Genomic DNA, 16,667 nt, shown 5'->3' on the forward strand with positions numbered 1-16,667 from the left:
CCACTTGCCCGTCTTCCCTGTTATTGAGTGGTCGGTTGCTGTCCACGGTGCTGAAATGTATATCCACTGACCACACTGACCAGAAGTTTCTCTACGTCCCCACTGCCCTCCCCTTAAAGATTTCAGGACGGTCATCCTTTTAAACGGCTCAATTACTCTAATCCTGATTCAAGGCTGACCACAGCAGGTAGCTAGCAACATGTAGAGTGTGTGGGGACGAGTTTATTATTATTATTCTTGTTCCATTTTTAACTGGGCATACATGGTCAAAAAGATGCTGCATTGGATCAAATATATAAGAAGATCAGATTTCATGAGTAATTTGCTGTAGAAATTAATGGGCAAGGATGTCCCAATTACCGGTGTGGCGCACTGACACGATTAAGAAATGGCTTGCTAACTCTAAGTGTTTGTTTGGTCAATAGTCAATACCTCGATGCACAGCCAATTTTGAAATTGGTTGTCAGTCAAACTCTGCAACTTGCACAACTATTTGATGGTGGCTCTTTCCCTGAAGGCATATTGTGGTTTTGAACTGCGACATGGCAGGAAAAGGTAAGCTGTAGACCATGCAAAATGTATTTTGGTTGTTTCTTTTATGCATTGTTGGCCCAATTCAGACTTAGGAAATCTAGTGAGTTTTTATGCGTTTTGATTTAAAAGTACTTCTCAATAGTTGGTATGCAGGTGTGTAACAGGCTTTGCAGGCACATGTGGCTCCCTAGCAGACTGAATACGTTTAATTCAACCGCTGAAAACCCTCCCACTTGCTGGCCAATAGATTTTCTCCTGGAGTTTTCATTCAGTACATTTATCTAAAGCAATCCTTTAAATATGGTGTACCGTTAATTCGAATTTTCTCGACAGATTCACTACAATGTATCTAGAGACAAGTTCAGAATAGGGATCAATGAAAGAAAGCCATCTAAATACACGCATATACGTCTCATTTTCAGCACCAATTAGATTTAAAAGAATACTTAGGGCATTTATTTAGGGTTAGTGAAGTATTTATGAATCGTACATAAACAGGGTTGGAGAGCCTTTACGCTCTAAATATATAGGTGGATCAAAAATATATCCTGAAAGTTGACATATTAAATTGTTCAATCCATTAAATATTGGAAGGTGAGAAAGTGTACAATATGGGTTGAACAATAGTCCTATAAATGTACCCTAATCCTCACTAATCATAGAACTGTGATGACAACAGTCCAGTTGTCGTGAACCATGCGCCAGGCTCCAGGTTTAAACCGCTATGTATGGTCTGCATTCCATAATGATTCAAATAGGCTACATGTCCGAAACTAATGCACAACTTGTATTATGTTAGCCCACGGTTACACAAACTCGGTCCTCGGGACCCCAAGGGGTGCACATTTGGTTTTTACCCTAGCACTCAAATAATCAACGAATCATCAAGCTTTGATCATTTGAATCAGCTGTGTAGTGTTAGCGTAATATTATCCACTACGCTGCGTAAGCATAACATTATCCACTATTGCTAGCAACCATCAGGAAAAACAACACGTACGGACGTGACAGAGGAAAGAAAGGTAAACTAAAGATGTAATGGAATGATGCAAAATGTAGGCTACAAATTGAAGGAAAGTAACCCACTGGGCACAAACTGGTCGAATCAACGTTGTTTCAACATAATTTGTCAACATATTGTGACGTGGAATCTATATGGAAAATACATTGGATTTGAAAAAAGTAATCAACTGTTTTGAGGGTGAAATTTAAACCACAGGATTATGTCATTGTGGTAACCAAATTTCAACAGACAAACTCAGCATAACATATTGTAATGAAACAGCAGGGAGCAGGTCTCGAACCTTCGACCCCCTAGCCCGAGGTCCGGCGCGCTATCGACTGTGCCGCAAAAGCATGCTCGTGCTGTTCATTCCGTTTGCTCGAAAATTGATAGAAGGTTAAAAAAAAGCACGGCCTGCGTCCATAGAGACACATACCAGCTCTACTGGTAGTACTGCTACTTTTGTTGATGACACAAGTTTACTGGAGAACTGAGACGAAGTAGAGACTCTGGACAGGGTGGATATTCGTATAATAAAAAGCAGTTTTATTCAGAGGTAAAGATATCTGATACAAACATGCATGGTCTCGTTCATTCGGCTCGTAAGGAACCTGCAGACAGAGCCCAGATAACAGAAATACATAGTCATTTTATACAGCACAGAAAGTAGGTTGAGTCTGGAAGTTCTGGTCCTCTGGTTGGTTCTGATGAGTTGGGCGAGGTCTCCTTCAGGCTAGTATCACTGTCCCATTGGCTCTGAGTAGAGTTCTTTGTCTTCAAAAATGTTCAGACTGAAGAGGAGTTTTTTGTGTGTGCGTTGATGTTCCTGTCTTATCTGTGTTTTATGAAAGATTTACGTCAGCCCTCAGTCCTTGGTTATGTGTGTGTCTCATTATCTCGTGGGAAGCCGTACCAAGCACTCTTGCTCAAGGCCTTCCCTGCCTTATCAGTGTTTATGAATGTTCTGTGTCAGCCATCTGTCTCTGGTGTGTGTGTGTCTCAGTTTCTGCTTGTGAGTATGTGAGAGAACCTTGTTTAAGAAAGAAGTTAGTTATAACAATGTAATAGCAATATGCTCGTGTTATTACAATGGTATTTCTTACACTTCCCGCAGTACTACACCTGCACCTGTCGACGACACAAGTTGTTCTGCTTCCACGAGCACATCCAATGCTAGCATCAGTAATTCTACATTTGTTGTTAGCCCAGCTAGCATGGACACTGACAGTTGTGAATCTGATGCAACCGGAGAGCTACTGCCCCCTTACCCAGGAAAGCACCGAACAACAGACCAGGACGTTGAACCAGTGAAGAGACGCAAATATGATGAGAACTACAATGATTTGGGGTTCACTTACATTGGGAGTAGTGCCTTTCCTCAGCCACAGTGTGTTATATGTGCAAACGTAACATTACTATCTCACAACTCAATGAAACCTTCATTCTTGCTCAGACATTTAGAAACAAAACATGCCCATTTGAAAAATAAGCCACAGTAGTTTTTTGAGAGAGAATTAAGATTACTTTCGAGTAGTAAGACATGTATAAATGCAACGGATACCATTAATAAGAAGGGGCTAGACGCATCTTATATGGTGAGCTACCGAGTGGCTAGGACAGTGTCACGTTCCTGACCTGTTTTCCCTTGTTTTTGTATTTATTTAGTATGGTCAGGGCGTGAGTTGGGTGGGTTGTCGATGTGTGATTTTTATGTGGGGATTTTGTGTGTTCGGCCTGGTATGATTCTCAATCAGAGGCAGCTGTCAATCGTTGTCCCTGATTGAGAATCATACTTAGGCAGCCGGGGTTTCACGTGTGTTTTGTGGCTGTTTGTTCTCGTGTCAGTGTTTCGCCACACGGGACTGTCACGGTAGTTATTTTGTATCGCATATTGTTTTTGTTATATATTAAATCACTATGGAAACTAACCACTCTGCGTATTGGTCCGATCCGTCTCGCCTCTCCTCGTCCGAGGAGGAGGAGGAAAATTACTATCGTTACAGACAGGCAAGCCCCATACTATTGTGGAGGACTTAATTCTTCCTGCAGCAGCGGATATGGCTGGGACAATGCTGGGGAAAAAGGCCAAAAAAACTATACAGACAATGCCTTCATCAAACACACTGTTTCACAACGCATCAGTGACATGGCAGGAGATGGGGGGTCAATTTTGGAAGACATCCTCTTCTGCAAACCACTGGAAACCAGGACAACAGGAGAGGATATTTTTAAAGTACAGCACAGCTTTGTGACATCAAATAAACTTTGGTGGTCAAGATGTGTTGGTATCTGTACTGATGGCGCAAAACCCATGACAGGGAGACATAGTGGAGTGGTAACGTGCGTGCAAGCAGTTGCTCCCAATGCCACTTGGGTACACTGCAGCATCCACCGAGAGGCTCTTGCTGCCAAAGGAATGACAGTTTGAAAGACGTTTTGGACACTACAGTGAAAATGGTTAACTTTGTTAAAGCAAGCCCCCTGAACTCTCATGTATTTTCTGCACTATGCAATGATATGGGCAGCGACCATGTAACACTTTTACAACATACAGAAGTGCGCTGGTTTTCAATTGATACGTTTTTTTGAATTGAGAGACAAGCTTAAAGTTTTATTTACTGACCATCATTTTCACTTGTCTGCATGATGATGAGTTTCTCACACGACTGGCCTATCTGGGTGATGTTTTTTCCCGCCTGAATGATCTGAATCTAGGATTACAGGGACAGTCCTCAACTATATTCAATGGGCGGGACAAAATTGAGGCTATTATTAAGAAGTTGGAGCTCTTCTCTGTCTGCATTAACAAGGGAAACACTCTTTCCATCATTGTATTGTTTATGTCTGCAAATGAACTCAAGCTTACGGACAATGTCAAATGTGATATAGCGAAGCACCTGAGTGAGTTGGGTGCCCAATTACGCAGGTACTTTCCCAAAACGGATGACACAAACAACTGGATTCGTTATCCCTGTCATGCCCTGCCTCCAGTCCCCTTACCGATATCTGAACAAGAGAGCCTCATCGAAATTGCAACAAGCGGTTCTGTGAAAATTGTATTTAATCAGAAGCCACTGCCAGATTTCTGGATTGGGCTGCACTCAAAGTATCCTGCCTTGGCAAATCGTGCTGTTAAGACTAGAGGTCGACCGATTAATCGGAATGGCCGATTTAATTAGGGCCAATTTCAAGTTTTCATAACAATCGGTAATTTTGGATGCCGATTTTGCCAAATGTTTTTTTTAATTAAATGTTTTATTTTTTTACACCTTTATTCAACTAGACAAGTCTATTAAGAACACATTCTTATTTTCAATGACGGCCTAGGAACGGTGGGTTAACTGCCTTGTTCAGGGGCAGAACGATAGATTTTTACCTTGTCAGCTCAGGGATTTACGGTTAACTAGTCCAACGCTCTAACCACCTGCCTCACGAGGAGCCCGCCTGTTACGCGAATGCAGTAAGAAGCCAAAGTAAGTTGCTAGCTAGCATTAAACTTATCCTATTAAAAACAATCAATCAATCATAATCACTAGTTATGGTTGACACATGGTTGATGATATTACTAGTTTATCTAGTGTCCTGCATTGCATATAATCGGTGCAGTGCGCATTCGTGAAAAGGACTGTCGTTGCTCCAACGTGTACCTAACTATAAACATCAATGCCTTTCTTAAAATCAATACACAGAAGTATATCTTTTTAAACCTGCATATTTAGCTAAAAGAAATCCAGGTTAGCAGGCAATATTAACCAGGTGAAATTGTGTCACTTCTCTTGCGTTCATTGCACGCAGAGTCAGAGTATATGCAACAGTTTGGTCTGCCTGGCTCATTGCGAACTCATTTGCCAGAATTTTACGTAATTATGACATAACACTGAAGGTTGTGCAATGTAACAGGAATATTTAGACTTATGGATGCCACCCGTTAGATAAAATACGGAACGGTTCCGTATTTCACTGAAAGTATAAACGTTTTGTTTTTCGAGATGATAGTTTCCGGATTCGACCATATTAATGACCTAAGGCTCGTATTTCTGTGTGTTATAATTAAGTCTATGATTTTATAGAGCAGTCTGACTGAGTGATGGTAGGCACCAGCAGGCTCGTAAGCATTCATTCAAACAGCACTTTCGTGCGTTTTGCCAGCAGCTCTTCGCAGCGATGTTTATGACTTCAAGACTATCAACTCCCGAGATTAGGCTGGTGTAACCGATGTGAAATGGCTAGCTAGTTAGCGGGGTGCGCGCTAATAGCGTTTCAAACGTCACTCGCTCTGAGACTTGGAGTAGTTTTTCCCCTTGCTCTGTATGGGTAACGCTGCTTCGAGGGTGGCTGTTGTCGATGTGTTCCTGGTTCGAGCCCAGGTAGCGGCGAGGAGAGGGATGGAAGCTATACTGTTACACTGGCAATACTAAAGTGCCTATAAGAACATCCAATAGTCAAAGGTATATGAAATACAAATCGTATGGAGAGAAATAGTCCTATAATTCCTATAATAACTACAACCTAAAACTTCTTACATGGGAATATTGAAGACTCATGTTAAAAGGAACCACCAGCTTTCATGTGTTCTGAGTAAGGAACTTGAACATTAGCTTTCTTACATGGCACATATTGCACTTTTACTTTCTTGTCCAAAACTTTGTTTTTGCATTATTTAAACCAAATTGAACATGTTTCATTATTTATTTGAGGCTAAATGTATTTTATTGATGTATTATATTAAGTTAAAATAAGTGTTCATTCAGTATTGTTGTAATTGTCATTATTACAAATACATTTAAAAAATCGTCCGATGAATCGGTATCGGCTTTTTTGGTCCTCCAATAATCGGTATCGGAGTTGAAAAATCATAATCGGTCGACCTCTAGTTAAGACACTGATGTCCTTTGCAACCATGTACCTATGTGAGAGTGGATTCTCGGCCCTCACTAGCATGTATTCTTTGTTTTCTTTATTATTTTGGTTAGGTCAGGGTGTGACGAGGGTGGTATGTGTTGTTTTTATCTTGTCTATTGTTTTGTATGTCTAGGTGTGTGTGTCTAGTCTAGACATATGTAGGTCTATGGTGGCTTGGATTGGTTCCCAATCAGAGGCAGCTGTTTATCGTTGTCTCTGATTGGGGATCCTATTTAGGTTGCCATTTGCCAGTTTTGGTTTGTGGGTTATTGTCTATGTGAAGTTGCATGTCTGCACTCATTGTTTATAGTGTTCACGTTCGTTTTGTTAGTTTGTTTAGTGTTCTTCGTGTTCATTCGTCTTACATTAAAAGTATGTATTCACATCACGCTGCGCTTTGGTCTCCTCACTACGACGTTCGTGACAGAATAACCCACCAAACAAGGACCAAGCAGCGTGATGGGAAGGAACAGCGCGTTGTGGAAAAATGGACCTGGGATGAAATACTGGATGGAAAAGGATCATGGCCATGGGAGGAAATATTGGATGGAGCAGGACCCTGGACACAGCCGGGGGAGTATTGCCGTCCTAAGGAGGAGTTAGAACCAGCGAAAGCGGAACGGCGATACTACGAGGAAAAATACCAGAGAATAGTGGAACAGCGAAAATATGTAGTTACGCGGCTAGCACGGAAGCCCGAGAGGCAGCCCCAAGATTTGTTTTGGGGGGAGCACACGAGGAGATTGGCAGAGTCAGGTAGGAGACCTGAGCCAACTCGTGCTTACCGTGGGGCACGTGTAACTGGTTAGGCACCGTGTTATGCAGAAATGCACACGGTGTCTCCAGTTCGCATTCTTAGCCTGGCGCGTTCTATTCCAGCTCCTTGCGTTTGCCGGGCTAGTATGTGCATCCAGCCAGGACATATTGAGCCAGCTCTATGTTCTGGATCTTCAATGCGTCTCCACGGTCCCGTGTATCCTGTTCCTCCTCTCCTCACTAGCCCTGAGGTGCGTGTCCTCAGCCCGGTACCACCAGTTCCGGCACCACGCACCAGGCCTACAGTGCGCCTCGACAGTCAGGAGCTGCCAGAGCCGCCTCGACAGTCAGGAGCTGCCAGAGCCGCCTCGACAGTCAGGAGCTGCCAGAGCCGCCTCGACAGTCAGGAGCTGCCAGAGCCGCCTCGACAGTCAGGAGCTGCCAGAGCCGCCTCGACAGTCAGGAGCTGCCAGAGCCGCCCCTCCTGTCCGGAGCTGCCAGAGCCGCCCCTCCTGTCCGGAGCTGCCAGAGCCGCCCCTCCTGTCCGGAGCTGCCAGAGCCGCCCCTCCTGTCCGGAGCTGCCAGAGCCGCCCCTCCTGTCCGGAGCTGCCAGAGCCGCCCCTCCTGTCCGGAGCTGCCAGAGCCGCCCCTCCTGTCCGGAGCTGCTAGAGCCGCCCTCCTGCCCGGAGCTGCCAGAGTCTAGTTTGTGTGTGTGTCTAGTTTAGACATATGTAGGTCTATGGTGGCCTGGATTGGTTCCCAATCAGAGGCAGCTGTTTATCGTTGTCTCTGATTGGGGATCCTATTTAGGTTGTCATTTTCCAGTTTGGTTTGTGGGTTATTGTTGATGTTGCATGTCTGCACTCCGTATTTATGGCGTTCACGTTTGTTTGTTATTTTGTTTAGTTTGTTAGTGTTCTTCGTTTCATTAAAGAAGATGTATTCACATCACGCTGCGCTTTGGTCTCCTCACTACGACGGACGTGACACACAGATTGTGTGTGGAAAATTATTTAAGACAGACTCTCTCCAATACAACCCAACATTGCAGAGTTATGTGCATCCTTTCACACACACCCTTCTCATTAACCTGTGGTGAGTTATTCACAATTTTCGATGAACAAATAAAGTTTTATATGTAAGATGGCTAAATAAAGAGCAAAATTATTGATTATTATTATTATTTGTGCCCTGATCCTATAAGAGCTCTTTGTCACTTCCCACGAGCCGGGTTTTGACAAACTCAAACTCATTCTTATGTTTAATAAATGTATTGTATAGTGTGTGTGTGGCAGGCTTACAATGATGGCAAAAAACAAAATTTGAGAGTGTGCTGACCCTGGTGCTAGAGGGGGTATGCAGCTGGAGGTTGAATGTTTGAAGGGGCACGGGACTATAAACAGTTTGGGAACCACTGATCTACAGCTACCTTTTGTTGTCCCATCCAGGGTTTTAACAAATCCCAGCCCTGCTTAGCTTTGATATTGGTGAATCTATTGCCAATGTGCTATTGTGAGAAGGATTGTTGAGAGTTCTCCACTTCAAAATAAAAAAGATTCACTGTTGCTATCAAAGTTATTTCAAAGGGTGGGTTTAACAGAGCAAATGAAATGTAACCATACTTTATCAATCATCAATTTTGCTATTTAGACCTACAGTGGGGAGAACAAGTATTTGATACACTGCCGATTTTGCAGGTTTTCCTACTTACAAAGCATGTAGAGGTCTGTAATTTTTTATCATAGGTACACTTCAACAGTGAAAGACGGAATCTAAAACAAAAATCCAGAAAATCACATTTGTATGATTTTTAAGTGATTAATTTGCATTTTATGGCATGACATAAGTATTTGATCACCTACCAACCAGTAAGAATTCCGGCTCTCACAGACCTGTTAGTTTTTCTTTAAGAAGCCCTCCTGTTCTCCACTCATTACCTGTATTAACTGCACCTGTTTGAACTCGTTACCTGTATAAAAGACACCTGTCCACACACTCAATCAAACAGACTCCAACCTCTCCACAATGGCCAAGACCAGAGAGCTGTGTATTGACATCAGGGATAAAATTGTAGACCTACACAAGGCTGGGATGGGCTACAGGACAATAGGCAAGCAGCTTGGTGAGAAGGCAACAACTGTTGGCGCAATTATTAGAAAATGGAAGAAGTTCAAGATGACGGTCAATCACCCTCGGTCTGGGGCTCCATGCAAGATCTCACCTCGTGGGGCATCAATGATCACGAGGAAGGTGAGGGATCAGCCCAGAACTACACGGCAGGACCTGGTCAATGACCTGAAGAGAGCTGGGACCACAGTCTCAAAGAAAACCATTAGTAACACACTACGCCGCCATGGATTAAAATCCTGCTGCGCACGCAAGGTCCCCCTGCTCAAGCCAGTGCATGTCCAGGCCCGTCTGAAGTTTGCCAATGACCATCTGGATGATCCAGAGGAGGAATGGGAGAAGGTCATGTGGTCTGATGAGACAAAAAATAGAGCTTTTTGGTCTAAACTCCACTCGCCGTGTTTGGAGGAAGAAGAAGGATGAGTACAACCCCAAGAACACCATCCCAACCGTGAAGCATGGAGGTGGAAACATCATTCTTTGGGGATGCTTTTCTGCAAAGGGGACAGGACGACTCTACCGTATTGAGGGGAGGATGGATGGGGCCATGTATCGCGAGATCTTGGCCAACAACCTCCTTCCCTCAGTAAGAGCATTGAAGATGGGTCGTGGCTGGGTCTTCCAGCATGACAACGACTCGAAACAGACAGCCAGGGCAACTAAGGAGTGGCTCCGTAAGAAGCATCTCAAGGTCCTGGAGTGGCCTAGCCAGTCTCCAGACCTGAACCCAATAGAAAATCTTTGGAGGGAGCTGAAAGTCCGTATTGCCCAGCGACAGCCCTGACACCTGAAGGATCTGGAGAAGGTCTGTATGGAGGGGTGGGCCAAAATCCCTGCTGCAGTGTGTGCAAACCTGGTCAAGAACTACAGGAAACGTATGATCTCTGTAATTGCAAACAAAGGTTTCTGTACCAAATATTAAGTTCTGCTTTTCTGATGTATCAAATACTTATGTCATGCAATAAAATGCAAATTAATTACTTAAATATCATACAATGGGATTTTCTGGATTTTTGTTTTAGATTCCGACTCTCACAGTAGAAGTGTACCTATGATAAAAATGACAGACCTCTGTGCTTTGTAAGTAGGAAAACCTGCAAAATCGGCAGTGTATCAAATACTTGTTCTCCCCACTGTATATAGCATTTGGAAAGCGATCAACAGCAATCGTTTGAATTCAACTAAAAATAGACAATACAATAGGCATAGGGTTTCACGCTCTGGTTGATTTGTAATGATATTTAATTGTGTTTGGTTGTCAACACAACCAATTATCAACATTTGAAGGAAATGTTTCTTCTGCTTGGATAGTTCCGTCTGCGCCACTGATTTACAATAGTCTTGCTTTTATTCCAGTTTTTCTACAAATTAATAATTTATATGTTCAATTCACTTAATTTCAGATGCTCTTATCCAGAGCAATTAGGGTTACGTGTGTTGCTCAAGGTGACATTGACAGATTTTTCACCTAATTGGCTCAGGGATTCAAACCAGTAACCTTTCGGTTACTGGCCCAACACTCTTAACTGCAAGGATACTTACTGGCCACCTCCTGCTACTACTATCTCAACCAACAATCAAAGTTAAAGAATAGGACTAAATTAAATCAAACTTTATTTAAAGTGCATTCAAAGTTTGATTTAGTCCTGTTTGACTTAGATTGTTGGTTGAGACGGAGACGTGAATCCAACATCAACTATGCATTTGTAGACAAATTGGAATTAAATCCAGACTAAGTCAGTGGCACGGCTGGAACTATCCAAGAAGAAGATAAATCTTATTCAAATGTTGATATTTGGTTGCGTTGACAACCAAACACAATTCAATATCACTTTTGAAATACAATAAATAGCCTATTAACTTGTCGACAAGCTAAGAAATTATAGATGTTGGATTCAGGTCTCCAACTCAACCAAAAATAAAAGTTAATGAATGTGATTAAGCCAGTGGTTTAGATGGAACTATCCAAGCTGTAGATACATCTCCTTTAAACGTTGATATTTAAATGTCAACCAAACACAATTCAACATTATTTTTGTAGTACAGTAAATAGCTTGAAGTTAAGGCTAATTTAAAAACTAATGTAACATTCAACCTTAAAATCATTAACACATCAATGGCCAGATTTTGAGGTTACTGTAACTATACATTTCTTCTTCTGTAATCATATAAAGTGTGCATGTTCAAGAAGGCATGCATAGCTCCACAGTTGTGTGGAGACCTTCACAATTGCTGTAATAATCTGTGCAGATTTTCAAACAGCATTGATCACTTGCAGCATGTAGAGTACCAGTCAAACGTTTGGACACCTACTCATTCAAGGGTTTTTTATTTATTTTTACTATTTTCTACATTGTAGAATAATAGTGAAGACATCAAAACTATGAAATAACGCATAAGGAATAATGTAGTAACCAAAAAAGTGTTAAACAAATCCAAATATATTTTAGTTTCTTCAAAGTAGCCACCCACATGCTGAGCACTTGTTGGCTGCTTTTCCTTCCCTCTGCGGTCCAACTCATCCCAAACCATCTCAATTTGGCTGAGGTCGGGTGATTGTGGAGGCCAGGTCATCTGACGCAGCACTCCATCACTCTCCTTCTTGGTCAAATAGCCCTTACAAAGCATGGAGGTGTGTTGGGTCTTTGTCCTGTTGAAAAACAAATGATAGTCCCTGTCACGATTGTCTATAGGAGAGAGTGAGGACCAAGGCGCAGCGCGTGAAAAGAACATCTTCTTTTATTTAGAAGAGAACAAACACAAAAACGAAACCACTCTAACAAAATAACAAAACTGACGAACGCGAAGCTAAGAATGAACTAGTGCATACATGCAACATAGAACATCGACATAGACAATTACCCACAAACAGCTAAAGCCTATGGCTACCTTAAATATGGCTCCCAATCAGAGACAACAGAAACCAGCTGTCTCTAATTGGGAATCCATTCAGGCAACCATAGACTTTCCTAGACAACTACACACAACATTAAACCATCTATACACCTTAACCCTCTAAACCATACAACACCCTATACAATACAAAAAACACACAAACTTCCCCATGTCACACCCTGACCTAACTAAAATAATAATGAAAACAAAGATATTAAGGCCAGGGCGTGACAGTCCCACTAAGTGCAAACCAGATGTGATGGTGTATTGCTGCAGAATGCTGTGGTAGCCATGCTGGTTGTGTGCCTTGAATTCTAAATAAATCACTGACAGTGTCACCAGGAAAGCACCGCCACACCATAACACCTCCTCTTCCATGCGTCACGGTGGGAACAACACATGCAGAGATCATCAGTTCACCTACTCTGCGTCTCACAAAGACACAGCGGTTGGAACCAAAAATCTAAAATTTGGACTCATCAGACCAAAGAACAGATTTCCACCGGTCTAATGTCCATTGCTTGTGTTTCTTGGCCCAAGCAAGTCTCTTCTTATTATTTGTGTCCTTTAGTAGTGGTTTCTTTGCAGAAATTCGACCATGAAGGCCTGACTCACACAGTCTCCTCTGAACAGTTGATGTTGATGTGTCTGTTACTTGAACTCTGTGAAAAATGTTTTTGGGCTGCAATCTGAGATGCAGTTAACTCTAATTAACGTATCCTCTGCAGCAGAGGTAACTTTGGGTCTTCCTTTCCTGTGGCAGTCCTCATGAGAGCCAGTTTCATCATAGCTCTTGATGGTTTCTGCGACTGCACTTGAAGAAACTTTAAAATGTCTTGAAATGTTCCACATTGACTGACCTTCATGTCTTAAAGTAATGAGACTGTCATTTCTCTTGACTTATTTCGCAAAAAAGCATCCTTCACTCATGCTGCCAAACATACCCTCGTGAAACTGACTATCCTACCGATCCTTGACTCGGTGATGTCATTTACAAAATAGCCTTTAACACTCTACTCAGCAAATTGGATGCAGTCTATCACAGTGCTGTCTGTTTTGTCACCAAAGCCCCATATACTACCCACCACTGCGAACTGTATGCTCTCGTTGGCTGGCCCTCGCTTCATATTCGTCGCCAAACCTACTGGCTCCAGGTCATCTATAAGTCTTTGCTAGGTAAAACCCTGCCTTATCTCAGCTCAATGGTCACCATATTAGCACCCACCCGTAGCACGCGCCCCCAGCAGGTATATTTCACTGGTCACCCCCAAAGCCAATTCCTCCATTGGCCGCCCTTCCTTCCAGTTCTCTGCTGCCAATGACTGGAACGAACTGCAAAAATCACTGAAGCTGGAGACTCATATCTCCCTCACGAACTTTAAGTGTCAGCTGTCAGAGCAGCCTACAGATCATTGTACCTATACATAGCCCATCTGTAAATAGCCCACCCAACTACCTCATCCCCATATTGTTATTTTTTTTTGCTTCTTTGTACCCCAGTATCTCTATTTGCACATTCATCTTCTGCACATCTATCACTCCAGTGTTTAATTGCTTAATTGTAATTATTTCGCCACTATGGCCTATTTATTGCCTCACCTCCCTAATCTTACTTCATTTGCACACACTGTATATAGACTTTTCTATTGTGTTATTGACTGTACGTTTGTTTATTCTATGTGTAACTCTGTGTTGTTGTTTGTGTCGCACTGCTTTGCTTTATCTTGGCCAGGTCGCAGTTGTAAATGGCAACTTGTTCTCAACTAGCCTACCTGGTTATATAAAGGTAAAATAAATAAAAAATATACAAATTTGAACTGTTCTTGCCATAATAGGGACTTGGTCTTTTAACAAATATGACCATCTTCTGTATACCACCCCTACCTTGTCACAACACAACTGTTTGTCTCAAACACGTTAAGAAGGAGTGAAATTCCACAAATGTATTTTTAACAAGGCACTTAACAAGGTTAATTGAAATGCATTCCAGGTGACTACCTCATGAAGCTGGTTGAGAGAATGCCAAGTGTGCAAAGCTGTCATCAAGGCAAAGGGTGGCTACTTTGAAGAATCTCAAATATAAAATATATTTAGATTTGTTTTACACTTTTTTGGTTACTGTTACTTCCATGTGGGTTATTTCATATTTTTGATGTCTTCACTATTTTTCTACAATGTAGAAAATAGTAAAAATAAAGAAAAACCCTTGAATGAGTAGGTGTGTCCAAACTTTTGACTGGTTCTGTACTTTTAATGTAATCTCAATTCAGGTAATTTGGTTGTGCTATTAGATGAAGCACAGTGATAACACAATCTGTTGTATAAATAAACAAAATATCTTCCCATTTGAACTTTGCTGTGGTTTTAAATGGTTGAAAGTGCAGTGATAGACATTTGGGTGACAACTAAACCAAAAATCTGTTATTGGAATTTGGTTGTCCTTTTGAATTGTTTGATAGCATAATGATACCACATTGGAAATTCAACTGCATCTATCTTTTTGAGTGGGTGAATATAGGTTGTAATCTCATTTATCAATGTCTCAACCAAATATTATCCACCTTGAAATGACGTGTTAGTCCTAGTCACTCTAAAAACAACTCTGTCGGCTTTGTTAATGTCATTATCCAATTTAAAGCAATTAGGTCTACATACCATTGTCATGAAACACAATAGGAAATAATAACCAACACCTGTGGCTGTTCTGCTCAATATGGCACCTTACTGTGCTATGTAAGCCTATCATACTTTACTGTACCTTGTAGGCCTATATTGTACCATGTAGGCCTATATACTGTACCTTGTAGGCCTATCATACCTTACGTACATTGTAGGCCTATCATACATTACTGTACCATGTAGGCCTATCATATATTACTGTACTCTGTAGACCTATCATACCTTAGCATGTAGGCCTCCAGGCTGAAACCAATACCTGCCTAACCCCTGGCCACATGTCAATAATCTAATCCAACATAATAATAATACCATTTTATTTGTATAGCACTTTTCATTAGTGTTATCTCAAAGCTCTACATAGGCATGAAAAAATAGAATATAAACACCATGCATTTAGAATCAAGACAGGAAATAGCAATAGTAGGCTCGGTGCTAAAAGTACTTTACAGATTCTATTAAAAAAATTCAGATCGAGCGGCTCTCAAATGGTCAGGGAGAGTATTCCATAGGCGAGGGGCAAGACAGCAGAAGGCTCGGTCCCCCATAGTTCGGAGACGTGTCTTGGAACTTGAAGCACTGGTGAGTTGCTAGAGCGGAAAGTCAGAGGTGGCTCATTGATAGAAATTAGGTCGCTGTTATAGGTGGGACTCAATCCATTCAAGGCTTTAAACGCTAGGAGGATTTTAAAGTCAATCCTATAGTTGACCGGTAGCAAGCGGAGTTCAGTAAGGATGAGGGTGATGTGGGCTGACTTCTTGGTCCTGGTCAAGACTCTGGCAGCACTATTCTGGAGGAGTTGTAGCCTCTGAAGGGATTTGGCTGGAAGGCCCCTGAACAGAGCATAGCAGTAGTCGATCTGGGACGAGTTTCTCTGCATCTGGCTAGGAGAGCAATGGTTTGAGCCGGGCAATGTTTCTTAGATGGAAAAAGTATGCTTTTCAGATATGTTTTATATGAGTATCAAAGGACAGAGAAGGATCCAAATTATCTCCCAGGTTTGATATGTTTATAATACTTTCTTTTCATTACTGTCAATTATTATTGGTCAGTTTGAGTAATTGACACTTAAAGAGTAGGCCACTTGATAGGCTAGATATTAAAGACTAGTAAATACAAATAAATGATACACAACATTGTATAGACAGTAGTGCATAGTAACTACATAGCAATAACCTAGAAAATACATTTGGTGAATGAATGGTGACTATCTTCCCTCTGTCTCCTGCAGAGGATGGCGTCTCCTTGGCTGGCTCGGTTGTCGGGGACAAGTCCGACACCCTTGGCTCTGCTGCCTCGGGCAAGAAGAGAGGTGGAGGACAGAAGAAGCAGATGCAAGCCAATAAATCTGCTCTCCGAGCTCCTCGAGCGCTCTGCTGCCTCACCCTCAGTAACCCCATCCGCATGGCTGCCCTGGCCCTTGTTGAATGGAAATATCCTTCAATGATGATGTACCTCTGTGTGTGTGTGAAAGTATGTGTGTCTTAGTGTGTGTGCATTTGTGTGTGCGCATGCGTGTGTGTGCGTGCATGTTAAACCCCCTCCTGTGTTGTGAGACTAATGTTGTCGCTTTCAAACACTGTCCACAAGACACAACTCTGGCCTTTTGCAAAACAGTAAATGTAGTGTAAAAGTGGCCTTCTTAAAACATAAATACATTAAACAAAACTATATTATACCATCCAAATTGCAAATACATTAATCAAAAAAACTGCCTGCAAAAATAACGCAACCATACTTATCTCTTGAGTCCAAACAGACAAAACAGAAAGTT

The 16,667-nt window shown here is 42.0% G+C and overlaps 1 protein-coding gene across 1 annotated transcript in view; it reads left to right on the forward strand.

Annotated features, from left to right (window-relative positions):
- Window positions 1-16,150: 16,150 nt before the first annotated feature.
- The window catches only part of LOC129829857 (voltage-dependent L-type calcium channel subunit alpha-1D-like), a 40,728-nt gene continuing 40,211 nt past the window's right edge, over window positions 16,151-16,667 (forward strand). The window contains exon 1 of the mRNA XM_055891841.1: window positions 16,151-16,344. Within this exon, the coding sequence (XP_055747816.1) occupies window positions 16,226-16,344 (119 nt within the window). The 5' untranslated portion in view covers window positions 16,151-16,225. The remainder of the gene's footprint in view (window positions 16,345-16,667) is intronic.

This window comes from Salvelinus fontinalis, chromosome 31 (assembly GCF_029448725.1).
Source record: "Salvelinus fontinalis isolate EN_2023a chromosome 31, ASM2944872v1, whole genome shotgun sequence".
Classification (NCBI taxonomy): Eukaryota; Metazoa; Chordata; class Actinopteri; order Salmoniformes; family Salmonidae; genus Salvelinus; species Salvelinus fontinalis.